Raw genomic sequence first — 24,493 nt, forward strand, 5'->3', positions numbered from 1 at the left:
TTCCAGAAAAACGTTCCCATCCCAAACCAGAGACTCCTTTCCCTTCTTAACTCCCGTGGCCCTTTGCTCTCTCTGATAGCATTTATTACACCCTTTATTGTCTTATGGATAATTGGCCATTCTTTGTACTACTTTTACCAAATTGAACATCTGCCCTGTGGTTGTTTGGGGTGCTGGGGATACAATGGTGAAGAGATGGTGGATTTATCGTTATTTCCTACACTAAACTTCATGCCTATGAACCAAGTCTTTTTCCCTTCTATTCAGAGAATTCTTCACAGTGACTCATACATAGAACATGTTCAACCGGTGTTTGGTGAGTGAGTGAATATATGATAGGGATTAGGCCATAGGTGCAATGATTCTGGCTGAAATATGATTTTTCTCAGTTCTACATCAATCAGTTATCACTTTTTCCCTACTTTAAAATTTTTTAGAATACACCGTATTTGTTGCTTTTCCCCCAAATGTCTTTCGTCAAATTTTTCCTAGTTTGCCAGAATTATTTTTCGTTTTTTACAAAAAAAAAATAATAATTTAAGATTTCCCCCTACTATATTTTAGTCACCATAAAAAGCATTGGGGATAAAATGGGGATCAAAAATAAACCCACATCAATAAAATTGCTGTTTAAAAGATGGAAGTTGGATCTGTTTTCTCCAGATAGCATGTAGGCACAATATTTTTTAATCTAAAATTATGAGGTCTAACTTATAATACAGGTAAAGGTGTTAGGAGCCTAAAATAGATTTAATATTTGATACCTATATTTAAATTGAGAAGTGAGTGAACATAACTCTGAATATTCTAGATTTGTGGACTTAGTGTTCATAATTAGAAAAATATGGGAATAAAACAGAAATAATCAGTGCTCCCAATCCTTGCTACTGAAGAGTAACAAACTTTTTAAAGAATGAATACTTCCAGTATAACCCAGTTTTCTTCTCTATTGTAATAAAATAAACATTTATTTTAAATTAGACATTTAATTGTGTCTTGCCCGATATACTTACAATTCAGCTAGAAACATGTGTCTAGATGAATACTTCTACATTAACTTAATTAGAAACTGTGAATTTACATTGATCAGGTCTATATTTATTGAGCATATACTACGTGCCAGGGACTATTCTAGGAACTCAGGTACAGCAATGAGCAAAACAAAGATCCCTGTTCTTGTGCACTTATATTCTAGTTAGGAGCTGATGGGGGAGACAGCAAATAAACCATAAATATAGTAAATGAGCAAATTATGAAATATGATAAAAGGTAATAAGTGCTATGGAAAAATAGTAGGGGAGATTAAGGGGGTTTAAGGGTGCTGGAAGTGAAGGGGTCAGGGCAGGCTGCAGTATAAGATAAGGTTATATTAAATATAATAAGGTTATATTAAATAAGGTTATGTTAATATTAAGTTAAATAGGAAGAACTACGTCCAGCCTAAAACTTAAGAAATGTGGAGTTGTAGAGTGCTATCAGAGGAGATTCAAAACTGCAAGTACGGGGTTGAAAAATAAAAACTGTAAGGAATCTTAGAGATACTTGTATTACTCAGCTTGAAAGAAAAGGTCTGGGAAGACACAATAATGATTTTCCAATGGTGTTTCTAACTCCATTGAAGATGCTACTTGCAGAAATGTTCTCAATTGTAACATGAGAAATGTAGGTCCCCCACAAGGGAGAACTGCCTGAGAACGAGAACTCTTGTGTTCTAAAATTTGATGTATGGAAAGACTGAGAGAATGTCTTCTGAATGACTTAAACTTGATTAATTTTGATTTGTAAACCCACACATGGAATGTACTACTTAATAAGTATTAGCTTTTACTATTATGAATAATGATCATAGGTCTGGAATAATTTATGTGGTATTTCAGTTATTAAATAAATAAATGCTACCCTACTCGTAGAGAAATGAACTAGACATTAAAAGTCCATTCTAGTTCTATGATTCCATCATGTCTTCCTTAGTAGTAAAAATACCATTAAGAGCTGTGAATACTCAAGAGGTATTTGCTTATAACTAACACATCAAGGTAAGAGATGTGCGTGCACGTTCTCTCTCTCTGTTTCTCTCATGCATTCAGAAGCTTTGATACTTCCAACACAGGAGTTGAGGTTTTCTTTTTATTTCCTCTTTTTCTGTTTTACCATAAGAGAATTAGATCATCAGGCCAATTCTTCCAAATAGTTCCATGGAATGAGTTGATTACATCATGTATTTCAAGTCTATAGCAACTACTGAGATTGTCTACAGTAGGAACAGGAGGCACCTAAATCCATCAAGCATTTTAGCTGTTTTTTTTCTTTTCGGTGGAACATAAGAGAGGGGTGAACAATTTGCTGCTACAAATATAGCAGATTGTTGTAAGGCTGTATCCTGTTTGGAAATGATCTCATCTGATATGTCCGTTGGTGGTTAGCCACACTAAGCAGAACTATTATGATACGGCATTGTTGTTAGAGAGCCCTCAAAGTTAAAGCCGTAAGGATTCCTCACTGCCCATGGGGCAGGGCTTATGAGTGAGATGTAATTGTCAAGGGTCTTCAACTCTAACCTTAATCCATATAAGGACTTGTTGCAAGTCATCTTCTTTCTTATTTTCGTGCATTATTGTACTCCTAGGGTTATTCTAGTAGATGAACTGTGCTATGTGTGTAACAATGAATTAGAGATAAAGTCAGGTTTCTTCCTTGTTTATTGATTTAGAGTAGGAATACATCTGAATACATCTCCTTTGCAATCATGCTGCTTGAATACCGTTCAGGCGTGCAGTGGCGTGCCCTCTTTTATTGTCTCCTTCCTCTGCCCCCACTCAGATAAACAATAGAACTTAAACCATGAACATTCAGAGCTGTGCAGTCTAACATGGTGGCCACTAGCCGCCTGTGGCTACTGATCACTTGAAACGTGGATAGTCCGAGATGAAATGTGCTGAAAGTGTAAAACACTCACCAGATTTCGAAAACTTAGTAAAAAAAAAAAAAAGAAAGAATGTAAACTATCTCATTAATAATTTTTATTGCTTACATATTTTGGATATATTGGTTTAAATAAAATATATTATTAATCTTAACTTTCTTTTTACTATTATGATGTGGCTACTATAAAATTTAAAATCGCGTATGTGGCTTTCATTATATTTCTACTGGGCAGCGCTGGTCTAGAGTCTGCCCTCCCACTTTCCCTTCTGTTATCCTGGGGGAAGCCTTTAGAGCCAGTATTGATTACTTCACGCAGCCCAGGGAAAGATTTGTTTCTGGGTGTGTGTACACATGTGTGCATACATGTGAGTGCACATGTAGGGGTGGTGGAGCTGGAGAAGGAGCAAAAAAAAGAAGGAAAAGGAAGGGAGTCTTTTCAACCAGCATCGGTCTCAGACGCCATCACTTAAAGTAAGGAAGGAGGAAGAGCCGAGCACAAATTGGTTCCCCATCAGGCAACTTTGTTCTTTGTTTTAATAGAGGGTGAATCACTGGGACATCAGACTCTTCTGAATTAAAATGTAGACACAAAATACAGAAGCAGGGCTTCCCTGGTGGCGCAGTGGTTGAGAGTCCGCCTGCCGATGTAGGGGACACGGGCTTGTGCCCCGGTCCGGGAAGATCCCACATGCCGCGGAGCGGCTGGGCCCGTGAGCCATGGCCGCTGAGCCTGCGCGTCCGGAGCCTGTGCTCCGCAACGGGAGAGGCCACAGCAGTGAGAGGCCCGCGTACCGCAAAAAAAAAAAAAAAAAAAAACAGAAGCAAACAAAGTTTAAAGAATTATCATTGTCATCGCTTTCCTTAGTCAACAAAGATAATTAAGAACCGACCTATATCCCACCTGATAGTTCTGATTTGGATAAAGGATATAATATGTTCTATTCTGCAGCATTTTATAAAAGAGAAGTTTCTGGCTGAGTTAGAGTCTTTTAATGATCTTATAGTTTACGCTTAAATAAACATCCAAACTAATATGATGGTGTTCCTGGAGAACTGGAAGATTTTGTAAATCAAGATGCTTTCGTTAAAAGTTAAGATATCAGGCAGATTCTACTTTTTCAAGAAAAAAATAAGGGTATTTTAGAGACCAAGCCCATATGACTTAAGTCCATGATTTAATATTCTACATAAGACAAATCAGGTTTACTATAATCTTGTCATAGACCATGAAATGGCAAACAAGTATTTTCACCATTTTATTAGCATAATTAATTAAATAGCCCAGGTGGGGAGCCCAGTGATAATAACCACAAACTGAACTGTTATTTAGGTTAATGAAAGGGGAAAGGGGAGGGCCAAGAAATTTAGATCAGCGCTAGCCAATAGAATATGTAATGAAAGCCACATCTGTAAGTTAATATTTTCTAATAGCCACACTGATTACTTTCTGCAGCTCAGAGAAAGACACATTATTTGCGAGAGAGAGAGAAAGTTTAGTGTGAAGTAAAGGATGAAGTGGTCCTGCAGCTGGAACTTTATATCCCCAAGTTGGAACACTGTCATGGAAAGTACTAGCCAGGTGTTGATAAACCAACTGTACTTGCAGTTTATCATAGGATTACACTATTTCATAGCCGAAAACGGAGACCTGACAGCCTCTCATTTCAAGTGAGATGAATTAGGCCCAAAGTAGCAAATTAACTCACCTCAAGTCCCACAGCCGAAGTGGCAGAAGTAGAAATAGCACCCAGTTTTTATTGCCTGTAGACGGTTGTCCTCACTATTCTATGCTGCCTCTGAATTATTGAGTCATTCATTTCTTTGTTCATTGGTCTATTCAAAAGAACATTTGGTGCCAGGCACTGTTCTATGGCCTAAGGATACAGTGATGAATACGACCATCCTTGTCCTCAAGGACATGATGTCATCCTGTGACCCTGTTCAATTTTCATGGTAAGCTGAGGATAGGAATACTTCAAAGGATATTTGTGACAAGCTCAAAGGGCTCCAAGATGTAAGGGTTTGCCCTCCATTTGTGAAGAGAAACACTTGAAGGAGTCAGCAGAGACCTATTCTGAGTGAACCACACTAAACAGTATGGTTAAGGAGAGGACAAAACGCATGACCTCTTCAGTTGAAATCACACTGGAAACTGCTTAATGGACTGCATGGGGAACAAGGCTTGGGTCCCACCTGTCCTGAGGGAGAGAAAGGCTGTTCCACTCACATCAGTTAATTGACAAACACTTCACTATGGACCCTGAATGTTGGGGATCATGGAACGTGCCACGATGTGGCAACTGCTGGTGCTCTGAGGATTTAAGAGACAAACCGCCACGGGACTGTTTTGACTCTGGAGGGGCAAATATTGTTCATGGTCATGAGAGGATTGGTAAAAGAAAAGAAAACAAAACAAAACAAAAAAAGTCATTAGGTCATCACGAATCTTCCTAAGGATCATAATACATCTCATAAAGTTTGAGTCACAAATACAAAGTCCCCATAACTCATTTCCCATTTCCTATGCATTCCCTCCCAGTCAAGGCTCCTATGGGTACGTATTTTACATTGTTTAATCAGGATGTATGTGTAATTTTTATAACCTGGATTTTGCAATGAAAAATTTCCCCAAACTGTTTTTCCACAGTTTGTCTAAGTCATCATAATTGTTATTTTAGTGACTGCATAATATTCCGTTCAGTAATCTGATCATGTTTTGCTCAAACTTGTTGTTAACCAACTTATTAAACAAGATGCTCCTTGGACTTTACTGAAAATCATTGTGAATGCTTAAGAGTTTTCATGATAAAACACATACTTACCCTATAAAGTACATTCAGTGGATCATTTAGTGGCACAGTATATGCTGCTGTAGAGTCAGGCCTTCAGCCTCCCCAATAGCAAGATGCTTTCAAAGTGTCTTTTGGCTTAAAACGATTTTGCAAAATTGGTACATATAATAGGCTCAGCTAACCCAGAAATTAAAAAGAACTCTGTTGGCAGCACTGCCCCTTCTTGTAATAGGTCAGGAATGTGGACACTGTTTTTATTGGTACATGACTGCTGAAGTTCCTAGTTTGTTTGTTTGGTTTTTGCGGTACGCGGGCCTCTCACTGCTGTGGCCTCTCCCTTTAAGGAGCACAGGCTCGGGACGCGCAGGTTCAGCGGCCATGGCTCATGGGCCCAGCCGCTCCGCGGCCTGTGGGATCTTCCCGGACCGGGGCACAAACCCGTGTCCCCTGCATCGGCAGGCGGACTCTCAACCACTGCGCCACCAGGGAAGCCCATGAAGTTCCTAGTTTTTATAAAGTGATCTGGTCCCTAAGAATCTGAGGACTAAACTATATAGTGACCCCCCAAACCTAAGGAGGAGGCCGTGGATTAACTAGGCTCATCACTTTCTTAATCAGGGCAGGATAATGGGTTCCAGGAGTCTGTGGCTGCCGTACCTACTTAGGAAGGGAATGGAGCATGGGTCAACTTAATTTTTTAGGTCTTTGGAAAACTGTTATAAATAATATAGGAAACTAAGATATTTTATCCTAGATAAAAGTAGTTACAACTTCTGTTGTAGTTAGAAGTTTTAAGTAAGGTTAGGTCCTTTTTGATATTGAGTCTGTATGGGAGTAGAAATTTTCTTTCTGCCGATTATTTTAACTTTCATTTGATGACCTGATAAAAGGAGTTATGTATTCATCTGACCTTGGGGAATGACTTAAACTTCTTTGATTTTCACTTCTTTCCATTTTCTACCTGGGAATGATTACATCTGGCTTACCTGTATCATGAGATTGCTGTGAGAATCAAATGAGATGTAAACTGTAAAATCTTCTGACAAGTGCAAGGTGAATGCTATTATTAATCACTGGTGATGATAAATGATGATGATGAGTGAGAAATCCCCAGATACATCATCAGACAGCAGGACACTCTGTGGGTGTGTCAGGCTAGGATATGGTGAAGTGATGCCAGTTAGCACCAGTGACTTGTTCCCTAATGTAAACCTCTTCCTTTACTTGTGGAAGCATGCTTCCACAGACTAGGCAAGGTGTTCTGAACTCACAATATTAAGGTCATCCAGAGAATCAGCCAGGAAGAATTTCCCTAATATTTTTGTGTTCTGCAGTGACAAATTATACCAAGACCCATGTGTAAACAGTTATTTCCAGGAATAAGAGACAGTGTCATCAAAAATGGAAGAAAAGTCTGTGGCTAGAGGAGCATCTTCCCTATGCATTTGAACACTCAGGCTTGCTTTAAATTGTGTCCAGGTTGTGTGGTTAAGTTTTTGCCTGCAGGGAGTAAGCCACACAACTCCCCACAATTTCAGTGGGAGGCACCTGACCCAGTTTCCATGGTCTGAGCTGAAAGATTACCCGACTGTGGGCACTGCCACAACGGCCTATAAACATGACATAGGGAACTCTTTAAAAATTCACATTTTAAAGAGTAAATTAGATAGTCTTCATTTGTTTTGCTTAGGTTTTTGGGTGTAATTACTTTTTCCTCCTGAGGCATTTCAGCATCATCTCCACAAATAGTTATTAGAGGATTGGGAAACAGTTCTGCACTCACTGTCTTAGAATATAAATCTCACCCATGTAAAGCCATATATGTTTGTCCTGGGCAGATAGGAAATGACTGATTGTGTCATTGTTCTCTTGGCCTGACTCTGCCCAGGTGTCTTAGATACATAGGGTGATAGACAAATTCTTTCAGGGCCACGGAAGACATATTCAATGAACCTAGCTTCAGGGCACAGAGTATCTTCACGATATTTGGAAAGAATAAACTATTTCCTCCTTCCTTACCAGGAGTTCGATTACACCATCCTTACCTTTGGAAGAGATGAGAGCATAGGTCATTTCTATCTCTTTGAGACTTTGAAAAAAATTAAGATAAAGAAAGTGAGATAATATATGCTGAAGAAAAGAAGGCTGCCACAGAAAATATAGTCCACATATCCACTGAGTACCAAAAAAGGGAAAATGAGGTTTAACTAGGGTTGCATCTGAGGATTTATGTCCAGACAATGATTGACTCTGAAGTGAGTGGGAGTTCCCTTCCACGGGTAGAGTTCTAGTTGCATGAGATGATGTCCTTTTGAACCTGCCTAAAGTGGCTCCTTATCCACATACTGCTGATAAATCTTCGTCATAGTACTATTTTTATACATCACTTTGAGTAAGTAGAAGGGTTCATTTGTGTTAAATAGGTGAGCAGTTGGCAGAGGAGACATTTCTTAACCTGATAATGAGGGAAAGCCCTCATTAAGACCCTAAGCATTGAAGAGCCACGGTCTTCTACTGTATCTCTTTCTTCTCTGTAATTTGTTTTCTCAAAATCTGGCCTGTAAACCACCTGCAGCAGAATCACTTGGAGAGCTTGTTAGAAATGCACATTCTTGGGCCCTAGTTCAGACCTGCTGAATCAGAGACGCTGGGGTGGGGCCCAACAGTCTGCTTCAGCAAGCCCTGCAGGGGATTCTGATGCTCGCCAAAGTCTGAGAAGCATTGGGATGAGGACATCCATTTCCTTCAGAAATTCTTTACAACAGTAGGGAAAAGACTCATGAAGAGAATGTGATTCATTCGCCATGCCTGGGTTTTGTTAATCTCAGTTTAGAAGGAAATTTATAAGGAGATTTAATCCAGCCCTCTCTCTAGTATTTGAATCCCTCCCTTCCTCCCTTTCTCCCTTCCTCTCTTTCTTTCCTCCTTCCTTCCCTCATTTCTTTTCCCTCTTTCTCTTTCTATCTTATGTGCCAGACACTAGACCAGGGATTGAGGATGCAGTGATGAATGCGAACAGCAGTCTCCTGTCTTCCTAGAGCTTACAGTCTAGGGAAAAGGCATATTAAAATGATTATACTAACAACTATGAAATTATAATTGTTCTAAGTACTATGGTGAGGAGGTACACAATGTCATGATAGTGTATAATAGAGAGATTTAAGCAAGTCCGTACACCTTCTACAAGGTAACTCAGCCCTGATGGAGCACTTCCTCTTGCAGGGGAACTTTTGACAACTTATTGGAGCCTATTTCACTCTAAGATAAATCTAAATGTTAGAAATTTTGAGTGAAAATATTGAGTCAAAATCTGCCACACTCTACTTCGGACCATGCTATCCTGACTCTAGTATCTGGAATCTACAAGGAACAAATCCAGTCCTCTTTTACATTGCAGATCTTCACACAGATAAAGAATTCTTCCCTCTAGGTTTTTTCTTTCCAAGGCTGTGAGATTCCTCATTTACTTGGTCTTCTTCAGAATACTCCACCTTTTTTTCTTTGTTTTTAAACTTTTTGTAAAATATTCTGTTGCTCAGCATGAGCTGGAAGTATATAATGATAAGCTCAGAGTGGTCTATCTCAGGATCTATCTATAAATGTCATTGTCTTTGGTATATTCCACATTCCTGTGGTCCAACCTCACCTGCTTTATGTACGACTGTATCACACCACTGACTTGTACTGAGCTCACAGTTAAGTGAAACCCTGGTTACCTATCTATCTCTATCTGTCTGTCTGTCTATATATTACCTTTTCCAAGTAATTGAAAATGTTTTCCTCTAAGATGTCAGTAACATCAGCCCTTTAACCAGCACCCATCATTTAGGCTGTTTACCTACTTCATTATGTTCGTTTGCATTATCAACTAACCTAAATTTCTTCAGTGTGTCAGTCAAAATTATGCACAACTCTAATATTTGTCTTGCTAAAATCTAGATACAGGATGTCTCCAAAGTCAATGGCAGCTATTCTACCAATGTAATTCGTTTTTTGTTTGTTTGTTTGTTTTGTTTTGTTTTGTGGTATGCGGGCCTCTCACTGCTGTGGCCTCTCCCATTGCGGAGCACAGGCTCCCACGCGCAGGCTCAGCGGCCATGGCTCACGGGCCCAGCCGCTCCGCGGCATGTGGGATCTTCCCGGACCGGGGCACGAACCCATGTCCCCTGCGTCGGCAGGCGGACTCCCAACCACTGCGCCACCAGGGAAGCCCTACCAATGTAATTTATTTAAAGGAAATGAGGTTAGTTTGTCTTCACTTGTTTTAGTAATTCCCACTTCATTTTCTGTGTTAACAAACAGCCTTTTAATATTTATTGACAAGTCAAAAATTCATGAGATATACCACTTTTAGCTATATGAGGCATACAGTTTTTCTGCGTGGTTAAAACATTCTATCAAAACAATAGAAACACCTTTTTTCCATTTATTTAAGAAGTCTTTTATATCCTCAGAGTGAGTTCTCGTATCTTTGTATGTTCAACTAGAGTAACACCATTATAATTCATTCTGGGGTCCCTGGATCTTCAGGAGGTGTACATTCTTTCTTGGCTTATTCCTCTTCTCTTCCTGGTAGGTCTGTGCTCACTAACACAGACATGGTTTGGCCAGTAGATGAATATTTTCGTCTGGCAGTTTACAGAATACTATTCAGGGACTTCTAAGTAAACCTGGGGCTAGTTCTCATAAGAGTTATTATTTACAATTTGGTAATAAATATTGGCTTAAGTTGGTCATGAATAAATAAGTTTTTTAATAAAAATAAAAACTTTTATTACCATTTCATTAGAACAGACATCATTCATTTTTAATTCCAATGAGAGGGTTTTTTCTTTTGTTTTGTTTTTAATAATGCATATCACATTCTATCTTGCCCTCAATCTGCTCACTAATTAAATGAGTGGTTTGGACTAAATGATCCCTGTGATATAGTCAAATTCTAGAATTATATGATTCTAAACTTTGAGAAGGAAATAAAATTTAAAATAACTTTATAAAATGGATGGCTAGTGGGAAGCTACTGCATAGCACAGGGAGATCAACTCGGTGCTTTGTGACGACCTAGAGGGGTGGGATAGGGAGGGTGGGAGGGAGGCTCAAGAGGGAAGGATATGGGGATATATGTATACCTATAGCTGATTCACTTTGTTGTACAGCAGAAACTAACACCACATTGTAAAGCAGTTATATTCCAATAAAGATATAAAAAAATAAAATAATTTTAAAGTTAAACCACAACACACACACACACACACACACACACACACACACCACACCTGTGCATGTAAAACTGATGAAATCTGAATAAGGTGGCTAGAATGAATCAGTGTCAATTTCCTGCTTGTGATATTGTACTATAGCTTTTGCAAGATATTTCCATTAGGGAAAACTGGGTGAGGATATATTGGATATCTCTGTATTATTTCTTATAAAAATGTGAATCTACGATTATCTCAAAATAAAAAGTTAAAAAGATAAAACCATAGAGTGTCATAACAGGACATTGGAAGCAAATAGGCCTTGCTTGTCCATATACTAGCTTAAATGGATTAGTTAACCTTTCTGAAACTCAGTTTCTTTGTCAGCCTTAAAGTGGGAATATGAATTCCTACCTAATGGGATTATTGGAAGGATTATATGAGATAGTGTGTGTAAACAACTCTTATGGTTCATACTCCATGATAGTATTCAGTAAGTGTTGGTTACTTTCCCCAGGGCTGCTTCTGTGCTCTGGAAGAGAAACTAGGACAAACAGCCTTGCTGCAGGTCTCCTAAAAAAAAAGACGACATATGACCTGAAGCTGAAGACAGTTTGGAAGCATACATTAGTGAGATGAACCCCATAGCAGTGTAGTGAGTAATGCTGTTACATAACTTTCACAAATCACCAGGCAGATCAGCTAACATGGCTTGGCACCGTTTACCAATAAAATAAAATAACAAGGCAGCTTCCAAACCCAGCCCGAGTCAGGGAGTCCCGACACAGCAGCCAGAGTTAAAATCCAGGATGACTACATAGGCCTTGGAGCTTTGGCGTTTCAGTTGACTCAGACATGCAGTAAATCCGTATAAGTGGAAAAAAAACAAAAACGATTTCTCTCTGGCTGGCCCCCTGAATAATTGTCCCCAAGGGGCCTAGAGAAGCTCTCTTTCCCTTGCAAAAGTCCTTAATCATGTCTCCCAAATATGAGTTTTCCATGCAGCTGCACAGATGAGAACTAGGGAGGGACTAAGGAAAATAGACATGTCTTGGTCCCGAGGATGTGATTGTTGAGTGAATGGCCAAGATGTGTCTCCCACATGTCTCCTAAAATGTTTAGAGTTTCCCAGGGCTCTGTCCTCACCTTTGATCTGATGAATGTTTTTGTCAGTGAGTTGGATAGAAACACAGAAGGTTAAGCCCACCAAATTTTCGTATGATACCGAGGTAAAAAAGGGAGTCTGGGGACAGAATTACAATTTTTTAATGATTTTGGCAGGCTCTAGGGCACTGAACTGATCACGGTAAGTTGTACTTTAACAGGGGTAATGTTAAAGCCTGCACTTCAAAATCAAAAGCAGAAGTATAGGTTAGAAAAGGCTTAGATTGACAAGGGTTTTTTATGAAAAAGTTGTAGGGATTTTATTGGACTACAGGAAATGTATGAGCCAACAGCTTGCTATGGTTGATTAAAAAAGAGGTTAGGGACCAGAAAAAGGAAAGTAATCTTTCCATTTTACAATATTTGCACCAGTTAGACAATACTCTTTGTGTTGTATTCAGTCTAGGTCCAAATTTAAGAAAGATATTGACAGATTCAAATTGGTCACTAAGGGAAGGAAGGAAAGAGGAGGGCCAAGTTTTTAAAAATCCCCAAACTATATTGTTTAAAGAATGATTGCAGGAAGATAAGGAGACTCAGCTATCTTTTAGTTACCATATGGAAGAAGAGTAAACTTGTCTATTTTGCTCTGAAAGGCAGAAGCAGGATTAATGAGAGTTCATGGAAACAGATTTTGGCTCAACAGAAGGAAAATTTTTCGAATAATTACAGCAGTTCAGTGACAAAAAAGACTATTTCATTAAATTGTGAGCCTCCTGTCACTGGAAATATTCAAGCTAAGCCTGGACGAGTGTCTCAGGGATTCTGAAGTCTCCCAGCATTGAAAAGAGCTTGGGGTGGGTGACCTTTGAGATCAGTTCTAACTCTCGTAGTCTATGATTTAAGTAAGCATGAATGCCAAGGCTGCTTATGACATGCCAGAGCCACTTTTTCAACTCTTGGCTCTGATTCTGACCAGCTGTGTGACCTTCAGCTAAGAAATTAACCATTTCTTCTTCCAGTTTCCTCATCCGTAAATTGAAGGAGCTGGATTTAATGATGCCTGAGTTCTCCCCAGCACGTCTGTCTCCTTGAGCATCCTCATGACTACAGCACGTTGGAAAAGTAGAGTCTGAGCTGATGCCTGCCATTTTTCTAAGTCAGCTTGCAGGAGAGGGCCGAAAGACCAAAACCCATTGTTGATTCTGGGGGCCATGGAACTAACTCTCAAGTTCTTGTTGGCAGGAGCATGGGTGATTATGAGCCCAGAATTTGTTCCCATGGGATCTGTGGCAGGAAGTAGATTAAATAACTGAAAATCTGGTTTCTTTCAAACACCTGTACATTCTGGCTGAGTTCAGCAATGCCTTGGCAAACAGCTTAGAAGAAGTGAAGATCATATGAGCATTGCATTGTAGTTCTGTCCTTTACAAAGCAAACCTTTGTCTTTATTTCCTTAATGATCTGGCAGTTTCTATTGGACTTTGTTTATAATCATGAGAACCAATATCCAGAAAGCAACTTATTACGTGACAGATAGTGTTCTAAAAGTTTTATATAAATTACTTTAATCCGTTTATAATCTAAAAATCTAATGATGAAATCAGTGATTAGGTCCTTTTTACCATAAGGAAAAAGAGTAGTTAAAATCCAGTGTAAGTCTGGCTTAATGGTAGAGTCCAGAATGGAGATTCATGCCCTTATTTTTTTAAACTTCATTACTGCTGTTCAAAGACTATAATTTCCTTTGTGGTCCATTTGATTGCTAATACTTTTCTTCTCTGCCTATATTAACATGCCTCATCCTGCACCACTGCTGCGTTCTAGCTCTTCGACTTCTTCCTTGACTTCTCTCTGGCTCCCACATCATTGCCTCCAAATCTCATTTCTTCAGTTATTTTCTCCAAAGGTCTTTGAAAAAGCAGCCATCAGGGGGAGTGTCATAGTTTTCTTTACATATATATGTATATAGATATAGATGGTATGGCCATGATTTCAGATACCTCCTCCGGTTACTGAGGTCAGCTAGGGGAGAAAGAAGTAAATTGATGCTTCTTGTAAGGACTTGAAGAACTTAAACCTCATTCCCAGGCTTATGGGTCTGGCAATACTCACTCCATCTAAGTACCACATTTTCTTCCATCTCTTTGTTTCCTTAGGCTGGAAATGAAAACAGCTGTTAAAAATAAGAGCACATGAGTCAGTTTTGAATCTCAATGTAGTAATTACAGTTTCCATCTCAATTGGTATAGTTCCTCCCAGTGTACTGAGCCCCATATCACAGCCCCCTTGTTGTCAATTTTATACCAAGACCTTAACTTGTGTTTTCCAAACCTCTAAGATTAAACACTAAATCAATTGCCAAACCAAATAAATAAATAAATAAATGGCAAGGAAGAAAACACTTCAATTTGAAAACCTGATTCTTGGGACATGCCCTTTTTCTGATTTAGTTTTTTTTTTTTTTTTTTTTTGTGGTACACAGGCCTCTCACTGCCGCGGCCTCTCACTGTTGTGGCCTCTCCCGTTGCGGAGCACAGGCTCCAGACGCGCAGGCCCAGCGGCCACTGCTCACGGGCCCAGCCGCTCCGCAGCATGTGGGATCTTCCCGGACTGGGGCACGAACCCGTGTCCCCTGCATCAGCAGGCGGACTCTCAACCACTGCGCCACCAGGGAAGCCCTGCTTGTACTCATATAGAGGCTATTCCTTGTATTTTCTCTTTTCCAAGTTCCTGAGGTTTATGACCTAGTAAGCCAATCTCAAAAGAGTCATCTACAATCCATGAATTGATTGTCCCCTTTTAGAGCAGATTGATCCTCTTTTAGTTCTGCTCAGTCCCCGAATCAACCATTGAGTCCTTGACTGAGCAATCCCACTGGCTTAAAGCTCTGAAGGTCCCCCCCACCAGTGAATCAGCTGCCTTCAACTGACCTATCTAATATTGCCCTATTAATACAGATCATATGCTATTAGCAAGAGAACTTTGTGTCCTACTGGGGGAGAAGCAGGAGGCAGGAGACTTGACCCTTTCAGTCATTTCACTTTGCCTACTTTATTTCCATTTTCTAAGATTTGATTTCTTTATTGTTAGATTAGATTATTTCTAAAATTCACTTTCCTGCTAATATTTCTATAATTCGGTTATCACTGTATCCTCCATGAGCTAGTTTTATGTGATGAAAATTCTCTTGGTCAGTTTGGGCTGCTCTAACAAAAATACCATAGTCTTGGAAGTCCAAGATCAAGGCAGTGTCAGATCCAGTGTCTGGACAGAGACAGAGAGAGAGGAGAGAGAGAGAGCAAGAGAGCGAGCCTTTTCTTATAAGGGCTTAAGTCCAACGTGAGGGCTGTACCTTCATGACCTAATTACCTCCCAAAGCCTCCATCTCCAAATATCATTACATTGGGGATTAGGGTTTCAACATATGAATTTTAGGAGACACAAGCATTCAGTCCATTGCAGAAATGAAGATATTTGCATGCACGGTATGATTTGTGGAATTCCAGGAAGGCCATTTAGCACACTTCAAAATCCTATACCGGGCTTCCCTGGTGGCACAGTGGTTGAGAGTCTGCCTGCCGATGCAAGGGACGTGGGTTCTTTCCCTGGTCCAGGAAGATCCCACATGCCGCGGAGCGGCTGGGCCCATGAGCCATGGCCGCTGAGCCTGCGCGTCCGGAGCCTGTGCTCCACAACGGGAGGGGCCACGACAGTGAGAGGCCCACGTACTGCAAAAAAAAAAAAAAAAATCCTATACCATTAGGTATCCATTCCTTCGTGGTAGGATATTACCTCTCAGATACAACACCTTTTAAAATCCAATATGTTTGGAAAGGCAAATCAAAAAACCAGTATGTGAGGTAGTATAGTGTAGTGCTTAGAAGCAGGCTCTTGGGTCAAACTATCTGAGTTCATACCCTTATTGGTATATGACCTTTGGCAATTAATTCACCTTTCTGTGCTTCCTGTGCTATAGTCTCCTCATCTACAAGCTGGAGATGATAATACTCACCTCAGACGTTTCTGTGAGGTTTCAATGAAGTATGTAACATGCTTAGAAGAACAGTATCTTGCTATATGTGTTAGCAATTATTATCCTTCATTTGTATAAATCAGCCTATTATATTGATGTCCTTTTGACAGAAAGTTGATATCAGGTCACAGAGAAATTGGAATTTTATTTGGGAAACTGGGAGGGGATACCTTGGGTACATGAGGCACTTTGAGGAATAGTCTGCCTTACTGAGGTGTTATAGTTGGTGGCATAAAGCCACTAAGTGCCTGGGTGTCTGAGGGAAATACAAGAGAGATAAAGGGGGATAGATTTGCTCTGGTCATAACCAGCATGTCTAGTAACTGATAGAATTAATCAGCTGGTAGAGTGAGCAAGTCATGTGATATACACCTGCAAATGAATTTGGAATTCAGTACTTGCTTAACTTTTTTGTGTCTCATAATTCTATCCCTTGTAATATTCAGGTAATGCTGGGTCTCTGAACCATGGAAAAATGTAAAATAAAGTGGTTTTGTTTGCTAAATGCCCTTGCCTCTTTCTTTTAGATTACATGAAGCAGACGACATTTGAAGTCCAAGCCTTTTTAGAAGCTGTGCAATTCTTCCGACAGGAGAAGGGACACTATGGCTCGTGGGAAATGATCACTGGAGATGAAGTCCAGGTAACATGGGGCTCAGACTTTTGGATCCTATTCTCCATCTGAGTGGTAGGAGGTCAGGGTCATAATAAATAAGCAAATTTAAAAAGTTGCAAGCATGGAGGATGTGGTTCCAAAGGCCATTTCTCTCATTGTCTAGAAGCGTTTGGTCAGCAAACTATTGGACACCTTCTCTAAAGACCTCCAGACCAGACACTAAATAGGGCAGCCCAAAATACTGCAACTGCAATGGAAGAGCTACTTCCAGTTTCTTTCTGGAAAATGCATATTCTCTCAAATGACCTCATGCTTCCAGACTAGAAGCAAATGTGAGCAGTGTGGCATAGTGCAAGGTGTGTGGTGGGGCTTTAGGTCAGAAGACTTGGGTTAAAGCCTGCCAACCTTATTTAACCGCTTTTAGTCTCAGGTTACTCCTCTGAAAAAAATAGGAATGACAGTGTTTGTGTTGCAGGGTTGTGAGAATTAAATGAGATGTTGTTGGAAAAGTATTTGGCCAATAGCTGTCTTTATCTATGGAATGATTTCTAAAGGAAATAATTAAAGGAAACAAATTTTGAAAGCATTAGGTAGTTTTCTATATGTTTCATTTACCTTTTCTGGTACTCTATTCCCTGTGGTCCAGTATAATTTCCCAAGACTCTGATTAAATGTCAGTCATAGGCTAAGTGTCTCGGTTGGTTTGGTACCAGGCACTTTGTTACAATCTCCAAGGAGACTGTATTTCATGATGTGACCTCATCCTCCATAAGGACACCAATCACACAGCTGATTCAGCCAGGAAGAGGAGGCTGGGTATGGGCATTATTTAATTAAAGGCATACAGGGTCCAAGAATGCTATTCTTTAATTTCCCCTCATATCCCAGAATAGCAAGTGTGAAATTTGTTATTAGGGAACAATATTTGGAAGATGCCAGATGGTGTCTTGCCTTTGTATGGTCATTAAACATCTAAAGCCAAAATCATTTTCTCATGGTAGTGGGCTGTTCTTTACTGTTTTACCATATGACTCAGAATCTTCTCCTCCTCCTTCTCCCCCTTCTTCTTCCTTTTTCTTTTTTTAACATCTTTATTGGAGTATAACTGCTCTACAATGGTGTCTTAGTTTCTACTTTATAACAAAGTGAATCAGTTATACATATACATATGTCCCCATATCTCCTCCCTCTTGCGTCTCCCTCCCACCCTCCCTATCCCACCCCTCTAGGTGGTCACAAAGCACCGAGCTGATCTCCCTGTGCTATGCGGCTGCTTCCCACTAGCTACCTACTTTACGTTTGGTAGTGTATATATGTCCATACCACTCTCTCACTTCGTCCCAGCTTACCCTTCCCCCTCCCCATGTCCTCAAGTCCATTCTCTAGTAGGTCTGCGTCTTTATTCCCATCCTGCCTCTAGGTTCTTCAGAACCTTTTTTTTTTTTTAGATTCCATATATATGTGTTAGCATACGGTATTTGTTTTTCTCTTTCTGACTTACTTGACTCTGTATGACAGACTCTAGGTCCATCCACCTCACTGCAAATAACTCAATTCCATTTCTTTTTATGGCTGAGTAATATTCCATTGTATATATGTGCCACACCTTCTTTATCCATTCATCTGTCAATGGACACTTAGGTTGCTTCCATGTCCTGGCTATTGTAAATAGAGCTGCAATGAACATTGTGGTACGTGACTCTTTTTGAATTATGGTTTTCTCAGGGTATATGCCCAGTAGTGGGATTGCTGGGTGGTATGGTAGTTCTATTTTTAGTTTTTTAAGGAACCTCCATACTGTTCTCCATAGTGGCTGTATCAATTTACATTTCCCACCAGCAGTGCAAGAGGATTCCCTTTTCTCCACACACTCTCCAGCATTTATTTGTAGATATTTTGATCATGGCCATTCTGATCGGTGTGAGATGATACCTCATTGTTTTGATTTGCATTTCTCTAATGATTAGTGATGTTGAGCATCCTTTCATGTGTTTGTTGGCAATCTGTATGTCTTCTTTGGAGAAATGTCTATTTAAGTCTTCTGCCCATTTTTGGATTGGGTTGTTTGTTTTTTTGATACTGAACTGCATGAGCTGCTTGTAAATTTTGGAGATTAATCCTTTGTCAGTTGCTTTGTCTGCAAATATTTTCTCCCATTCTGAGGGTTGTCTTTTGGTCTTGTTTATGGTTTCCTTTGCTGTGCAAAAGCTTTTAAGTTTCATTAGGTCCCGTTTGTTTATTTTCTTTTTCTTTTTTTTTTTTTTGGTGGATTCTAAACTCATTTATTTCCCATCCTGAGACTTACTCAAGAACTTTAATCAATTCTTGGTTTCTGATATTTGGAGGAAGCACATCCATTTATACATCTGAGAGGATTAATGACTAGCCATACTTATGCCAAAAAGAAAAACGAAAGCATAGGGGAGGCTGAACCACTTGCCATTGATTGGCCTGTTATATAAACATGCATATTTAATAGATATACCAGTATTAAAATGCCATTGTATGGTACTTTTTATGTTCAAATCCTAACTCTGTTCATTTTATCAATCTCATGAGATATGTAGAGCAGTTATTATTTCCATTTTGTAAATGAGAAAACTGAGGGAAGAATAGAGCGATTAAGTGACTTGCTCAGTTTTATTCATTCAACAATTATTTATTGAGCTGCTATATTCCAGGCACTATGCTGGGTGCTCTTGAACCAGAGATGGACAAGGCAGCATGATCCTTGCCTTGTGGAGCTGATTGTTTTGGTCACATGCTAAGTGGATAAATGGCAAAGCAAATGATGGCTTCTGGTTCAGTGAAAGATCAACATCAACCATGGGACTATACCAAGTTAAACAGTTATTTAGCTCCTTGAGTTTAGCCAGAGTACTTGATTTTTTCTTTCATTTGAAATCTCACATCAGCTCACATTCCTTCACGATTGCATTGAAAGCAGGTACTAAGTCCTTTCTGGGAGTTAAGTATTGAGTTTGTTTTCTTTTGTTGACTTTCTGCTCTTTAGTTTGGGCTGATAGGTGTGAATTGCTCTAAAGTGTAAAAGAATGAAATGACTCATCCCTTGCCATCGTGGTGAGGCAAGACATACCTAGAAACATCCAGAGAACAAGGCAGCCTTAGCAGTGTGTGCGGGTACATATGTGGGTCTGTTCATATATGGACATCATAAAGCATTAGCACAAAGCAGTCACAGGAAGGTGTTAATTTTGCTGTATAAAAAAAATACCTTAAAGGGGAAAACAAAACAAAACAAAAACCAGAGAAGAAATCAGTAAAATCTGGAGTTATCAAGTGACCCAATATGAAGTGTTGCTCCCCCAGGAATCTAAGTTTCTTTGGTGAAATCACAGACTCATCAGGTGTGAGCACTGGAAAGGCATTTCAGGATGATTTGTCCGGTACCCTCCAGGCGAGAGAAAGAACATCCGGAGAAGTTGGCCCGAGTCACAAAGCCAGTCTGTGACAGATACGCATTTTGAGCCATGTCAGGCGATCCTTTAAGAAGCTGGTAAAAGGAAATAACTTTCAAGACTTTACTGTGTGGGGCCTGGTGAGGGTAAGCTTCACTGTAACCACTCGCACATGGAGCTGAAAAGGTGTCTGTCCTACGACCCACAGAAAAAAGAGGTCAGCGCCCCAAAGAAGCTACCAAGTAGTTAAAGAAAAGGGCATAGCATAACTGAGTTTGAGAATATGACATCTTTTGTTTAAAGCACTGAATTTATTTGCATTTTTTTCATGTCTGCTAAGAACTTAATCATAACATTGTCCTAACCCCTTCTATCCTAGTGGACTGTATTCAGAAGATTTTCAGCATTGTTACAGTATTATCTTCATAGTAATGACTCACACAGCTAGTATGGCATGCCCTCGTGGTGATGGTTATTTTAGGCAAGTGTCTAGGCAAAGCAAATATCTTAGAATAACTTGCCTGACAGACTATTAAGGTGAAAATATTTGTACACCAGTAAAAGCATCAATATATTTTCTGCTTAATAAAAAATGTATCAAATGAAGTCATGAGGGAAAGCATTTTGTAAAATGTAAGCACAAACTATGTGGTATACTTATTATTTGCCTTTAAATTAACCAGATGGGCCAAGAGAACAGTTCAAAATTCCCACAGATCAGGGTGGTTTCAAGACCAGAAGACTATCCACATTTTTTTAGGCCTTGTCCACAGGTTGTCTTTTGTCTAATGACCTTGAATGTGACCCATTTAAATGGATTCTTTCACCCATGGTTGCTGAGTAACACAAAGGGCACAAGGCCAACAGCCTGATCAGACCATGGGGCCAGCCTCAGGAAGGAGGGCAGTCTCTCTGGGCCTCACACCTTCCTCGCAGCTGCAGCATCTGGAAGGTAACAGGTGGTATGGCCTTCAGGGAGCGGGCCTGCGTTTCTTGGTTTCGATCAACCTAATGCCGGGTTTGGTTTCGTACATGTGTGGTGGAATTTTAAAATCTCCCAGTTAAATCCCAGCAATTAAATTTACACCCCCCACCCCCCACCCCCCTTTTTAAAGCACGAGAGATATCTTTAGGTTCCTTATGGTAAAACTCAGTGGATTCTATTCTGAAGAGGGAAGATTGGGGAAACTCCTTCATTAGTATGATTGGTTTTACGAGATTAGCTACTTTCTTTCCGATAGCCCCAGGGTTTTGGACCCTGCTCATGGAGGGCTGACCAAGGTAAGGAATCTCAGAGCAGATCCTGGGCAGGTGAGGATCCTCACAAGGTCAGGATGTGGTGGGGCTGAAGTTTACAGGAAGAAGAGCTGTTGGGATGAGACAGAGTTGGCCTCTGCCTGCCCCAGAGCTATTCCCTCATCACCAACCCCCTCCCCCTGCTTTCAACGCACTCCCATCCCCCTCCTTTTTTTTCCAGACATATTTCCTTTCCAATCCCTTAAGTTATAAAATAGAACCAAATTTCTTGGAGCATTGTATGGGAAAGACTAAAAGAAAACTATAAGCCCACCCAGATGGAATGTTCTTTTTCTTTGGACGGTATAACATTTTCATCTTTCAAATCCCTTTCACACTCATGATCAGATTCAAGCCAATCTCTGCAAAAGAATAAATTTGGACAATTATTATGATTCTTGAATTTAATACTTTTAAACTAAGACAATATTTCCCATTGATTTGAAGTTCTGGCTTCAGTGTCCTTACTCTCTCAGCTCACTCTCCCCATGCCAACACTTCCATCACTCTTGGGCAGATGTGTTCCAAACAAGAATTTGCTCCACTGGGCAAGATGAGGTTCATGAATTATTGATGATGTACTTGAACCTAATGTTTGGACTTGCTGATTTCTATGGAGTTTGCACATGTCAAGTTCCTCTTAAACTCCTCAAAAATGCTGCTTCACCTCAGCATTTTAGGAAAGACTTGGGAGCAATATTTTTTTAAAAACACCCTGAAAACTGTAGACAAGCCTCGCCCATATTCTACTCATCCCACCAATGTCCAGTTGTTCCAAAGTATTTGTTATCCCCTTCTTTTTCTAAACTTTAAAGAAGATGGAGGTGGGATTCAGGGTGCAGTAGAGACAAAGAGCATGAAGACACTTAGATCCCAAGAAAGCTCCAGGGGAAACGACGGTCTCAGGGGATACAGACAAGAACTCAAGCCACCAAAACCAAGCCTGACCCCCTTCACAATTTTGCTAAGGATACCCTTATCTATAATGGAAGTTCCCCCTCTTATCCTAAACGGGCTAGATTCTTCTAGTTTGACTAGTAGAAGTTTGAATTGAGGAATTTGTCCTTTCCAATGGGAAAATGTCAACAGGCGTGACTGTTCCTTGCAGATATTTAAGAACGTTTACCATCTAGGATTGTCTTCCTAGAGATTTCTGTGGCCTCAGACCCAGAGTTAAACTATTAACCTAACAGATTTCACGTAGCGCAGGACAATCTTATGTAGCCAGGACGGGGTTGGCCGGTCATGACACCTTCAGTTAGCCTGATGCTGAGATTTAGGCGTCACCGACTAAACCAGCTCTGAGGCTCTCCTCCTCTTGACAGATCCTGAGTAACCTGGTGATGGAGGAGCTCATGCCAACCCTTCAGACAGACATCCTGCCTAAAATGAAGGGGAAGAAGAACGACAGAAAGAGGGCCTGGTTCGGTGTAAGCGATGATTTTGCCCTGCAGCTGTGCTACTCAAAATGAACATGCCTTTCCCTTCTCTTTTTAGTTTTTTTTTAAATACGTAATTCCTTCCCTGGGTGGAGAACTGCCCAGTCTGCTCAGTCTCACTTACACGAGGACTAACCCAAACAGACTCAAACTTTGAAAGACAAATTAGAATGTGTGTGCAGTTTTGTTTATGTTGCGATTGTCTGCGATTAACCCACCCGCCTCTACTTGACTCCCTCAGGTGCTGACGCACGACAGAGCCCCAATTTCTGTGTTGTTCTCTGTTGCAGCTCCTCGAAGAGGCCTACAACCTGGTTCGGCATCAAGTTTCAGAAGGGTTAAGTGCACTGAAGGAGGAATGCAGGGCTCTGACAAAAGGCCTGGAAGGCACCATCCGTTCAGACATGGATCAGATTGTGAACTCAAAGAACTTCTTAATTGGAAAGATCAAAGGTCAGTGGAGATAATCCATGCTCCTACAAACTAGATAAGCTGTGTATCTAAGGCTCCATCACATAGTGAGAATTCCTAGTTTTAGAGGAGAATTACACGAGGGACCTGGAAGGAGATGATAACACTTGAAATAGGAGTGTACTGGTGGTGCTCTGAAGGGCCTCCGCATGGAAACGTCAAGGACACAGGGTGGAGGAAACGTTGCTGCTTGCCTTGTAGTGGTGCCTGTGTATCCTGATCCTGCACCTCTCCCGTTGTAGCACTTCTCATACCAAATTGTAATGGCTCTGCTCCTGCCCTCTCCCTGCTGTAAGCTCTCGAAGAGCAGGGCCATGCTGCCCTGGTTCACTCAGGTATTCCCAGTGCCTAGTACCATGCCTGGTATATGCAGACTCACAGTGAATATTTGAATCAGTGAATAATGGATTTTCCTTTAACAAGAAAAAAACTTTGGGCTTAGAGTCAATAAATCTGGATCCTACAGATCTTCCTCCACTTATGATGGGGTTACATGCCAATAAACCCATCGTAAGTTGAAAATGCGTTTAGTACATCTAACCTACCAAATACCATAGCTTAGCATAGTTCCCTTAAACACGCTCAGAACACTTATATTAGCCTACAGTTGGGAAAAATCATCTAACACAAAGTCTCTTTTATAATAAAGTGTTGAATATCTCACTTAATTTATTGAATACTGTACCAAAGATGAAAAACAGAAGGTTGTCTGGGTACAGAATGGTTGTCAGTGTATCGGTTGTTTACCCTCATGATGCGGTGGCTGATGGGGAATTGCGGCTGCTGACACTGCCCAGCATCATGAGAGAGAATCTTACTGCTTATCAGTAGCCCCAGAAAAGATCAAAATTCAAAATTTGAGGTACAGTTTCTGCTGAACGCCTATTGCTTTCACACCACTGTAAACTTGAAAAATCGTTAAGTCAAACCATCCTAAGTAGGGAACCGTCTATAGTCCCAGCTCTAATGGTAGATGGTCCTGTGTGCTCAGGGAGGTCACTCGACTTCTATGTGCCTGAGTGTCCTCCTCTGAAATCACATGGGAGGGCCTATGAGATTGGGGTCAGCAAACTCGCCCTTGGGCCAAAGCTGGCCTGCCGCCCATTTTTGTAAATAGCATTTTCTTGGAAGACAGCTGTGCCCACTCGTTTGTGTATTGGCTGAGGCTGCTTTCATGCTACAAAGGCACCGTTGAGT

The 24,493-nt window shown here is 40.4% G+C and overlaps 1 protein-coding gene across 1 annotated transcript in view; it reads left to right on the forward strand.

The window, feature by feature from the left end:
* NIBAN1 (niban apoptosis regulator 1) overlaps positions 1-24,493 on the forward strand; it is a 161,734-nt gene that overhangs the window by 114,209 nt on the left and 23,032 nt on the right. The window contains exons 6-8 of the mRNA XM_030873055.3: positions 16,583-16,698; positions 22,712-22,816; positions 23,116-23,278. Of these exons, the coding sequence (XP_030728915.1) occupies positions 16,583-16,698; positions 22,712-22,816; positions 23,116-23,278 (384 nt within the window). The remainder of the gene's footprint in view (positions 1-16,582; positions 16,699-22,711; positions 22,817-23,115; positions 23,279-24,493) is intronic.

Source organism: Globicephala melas, chromosome 1 (genome assembly GCF_963455315.2).
Source record: "Globicephala melas chromosome 1, mGloMel1.2, whole genome shotgun sequence".
Taxonomy (NCBI): domain Eukaryota; kingdom Metazoa; phylum Chordata; class Mammalia; order Artiodactyla; family Delphinidae; genus Globicephala; species Globicephala melas.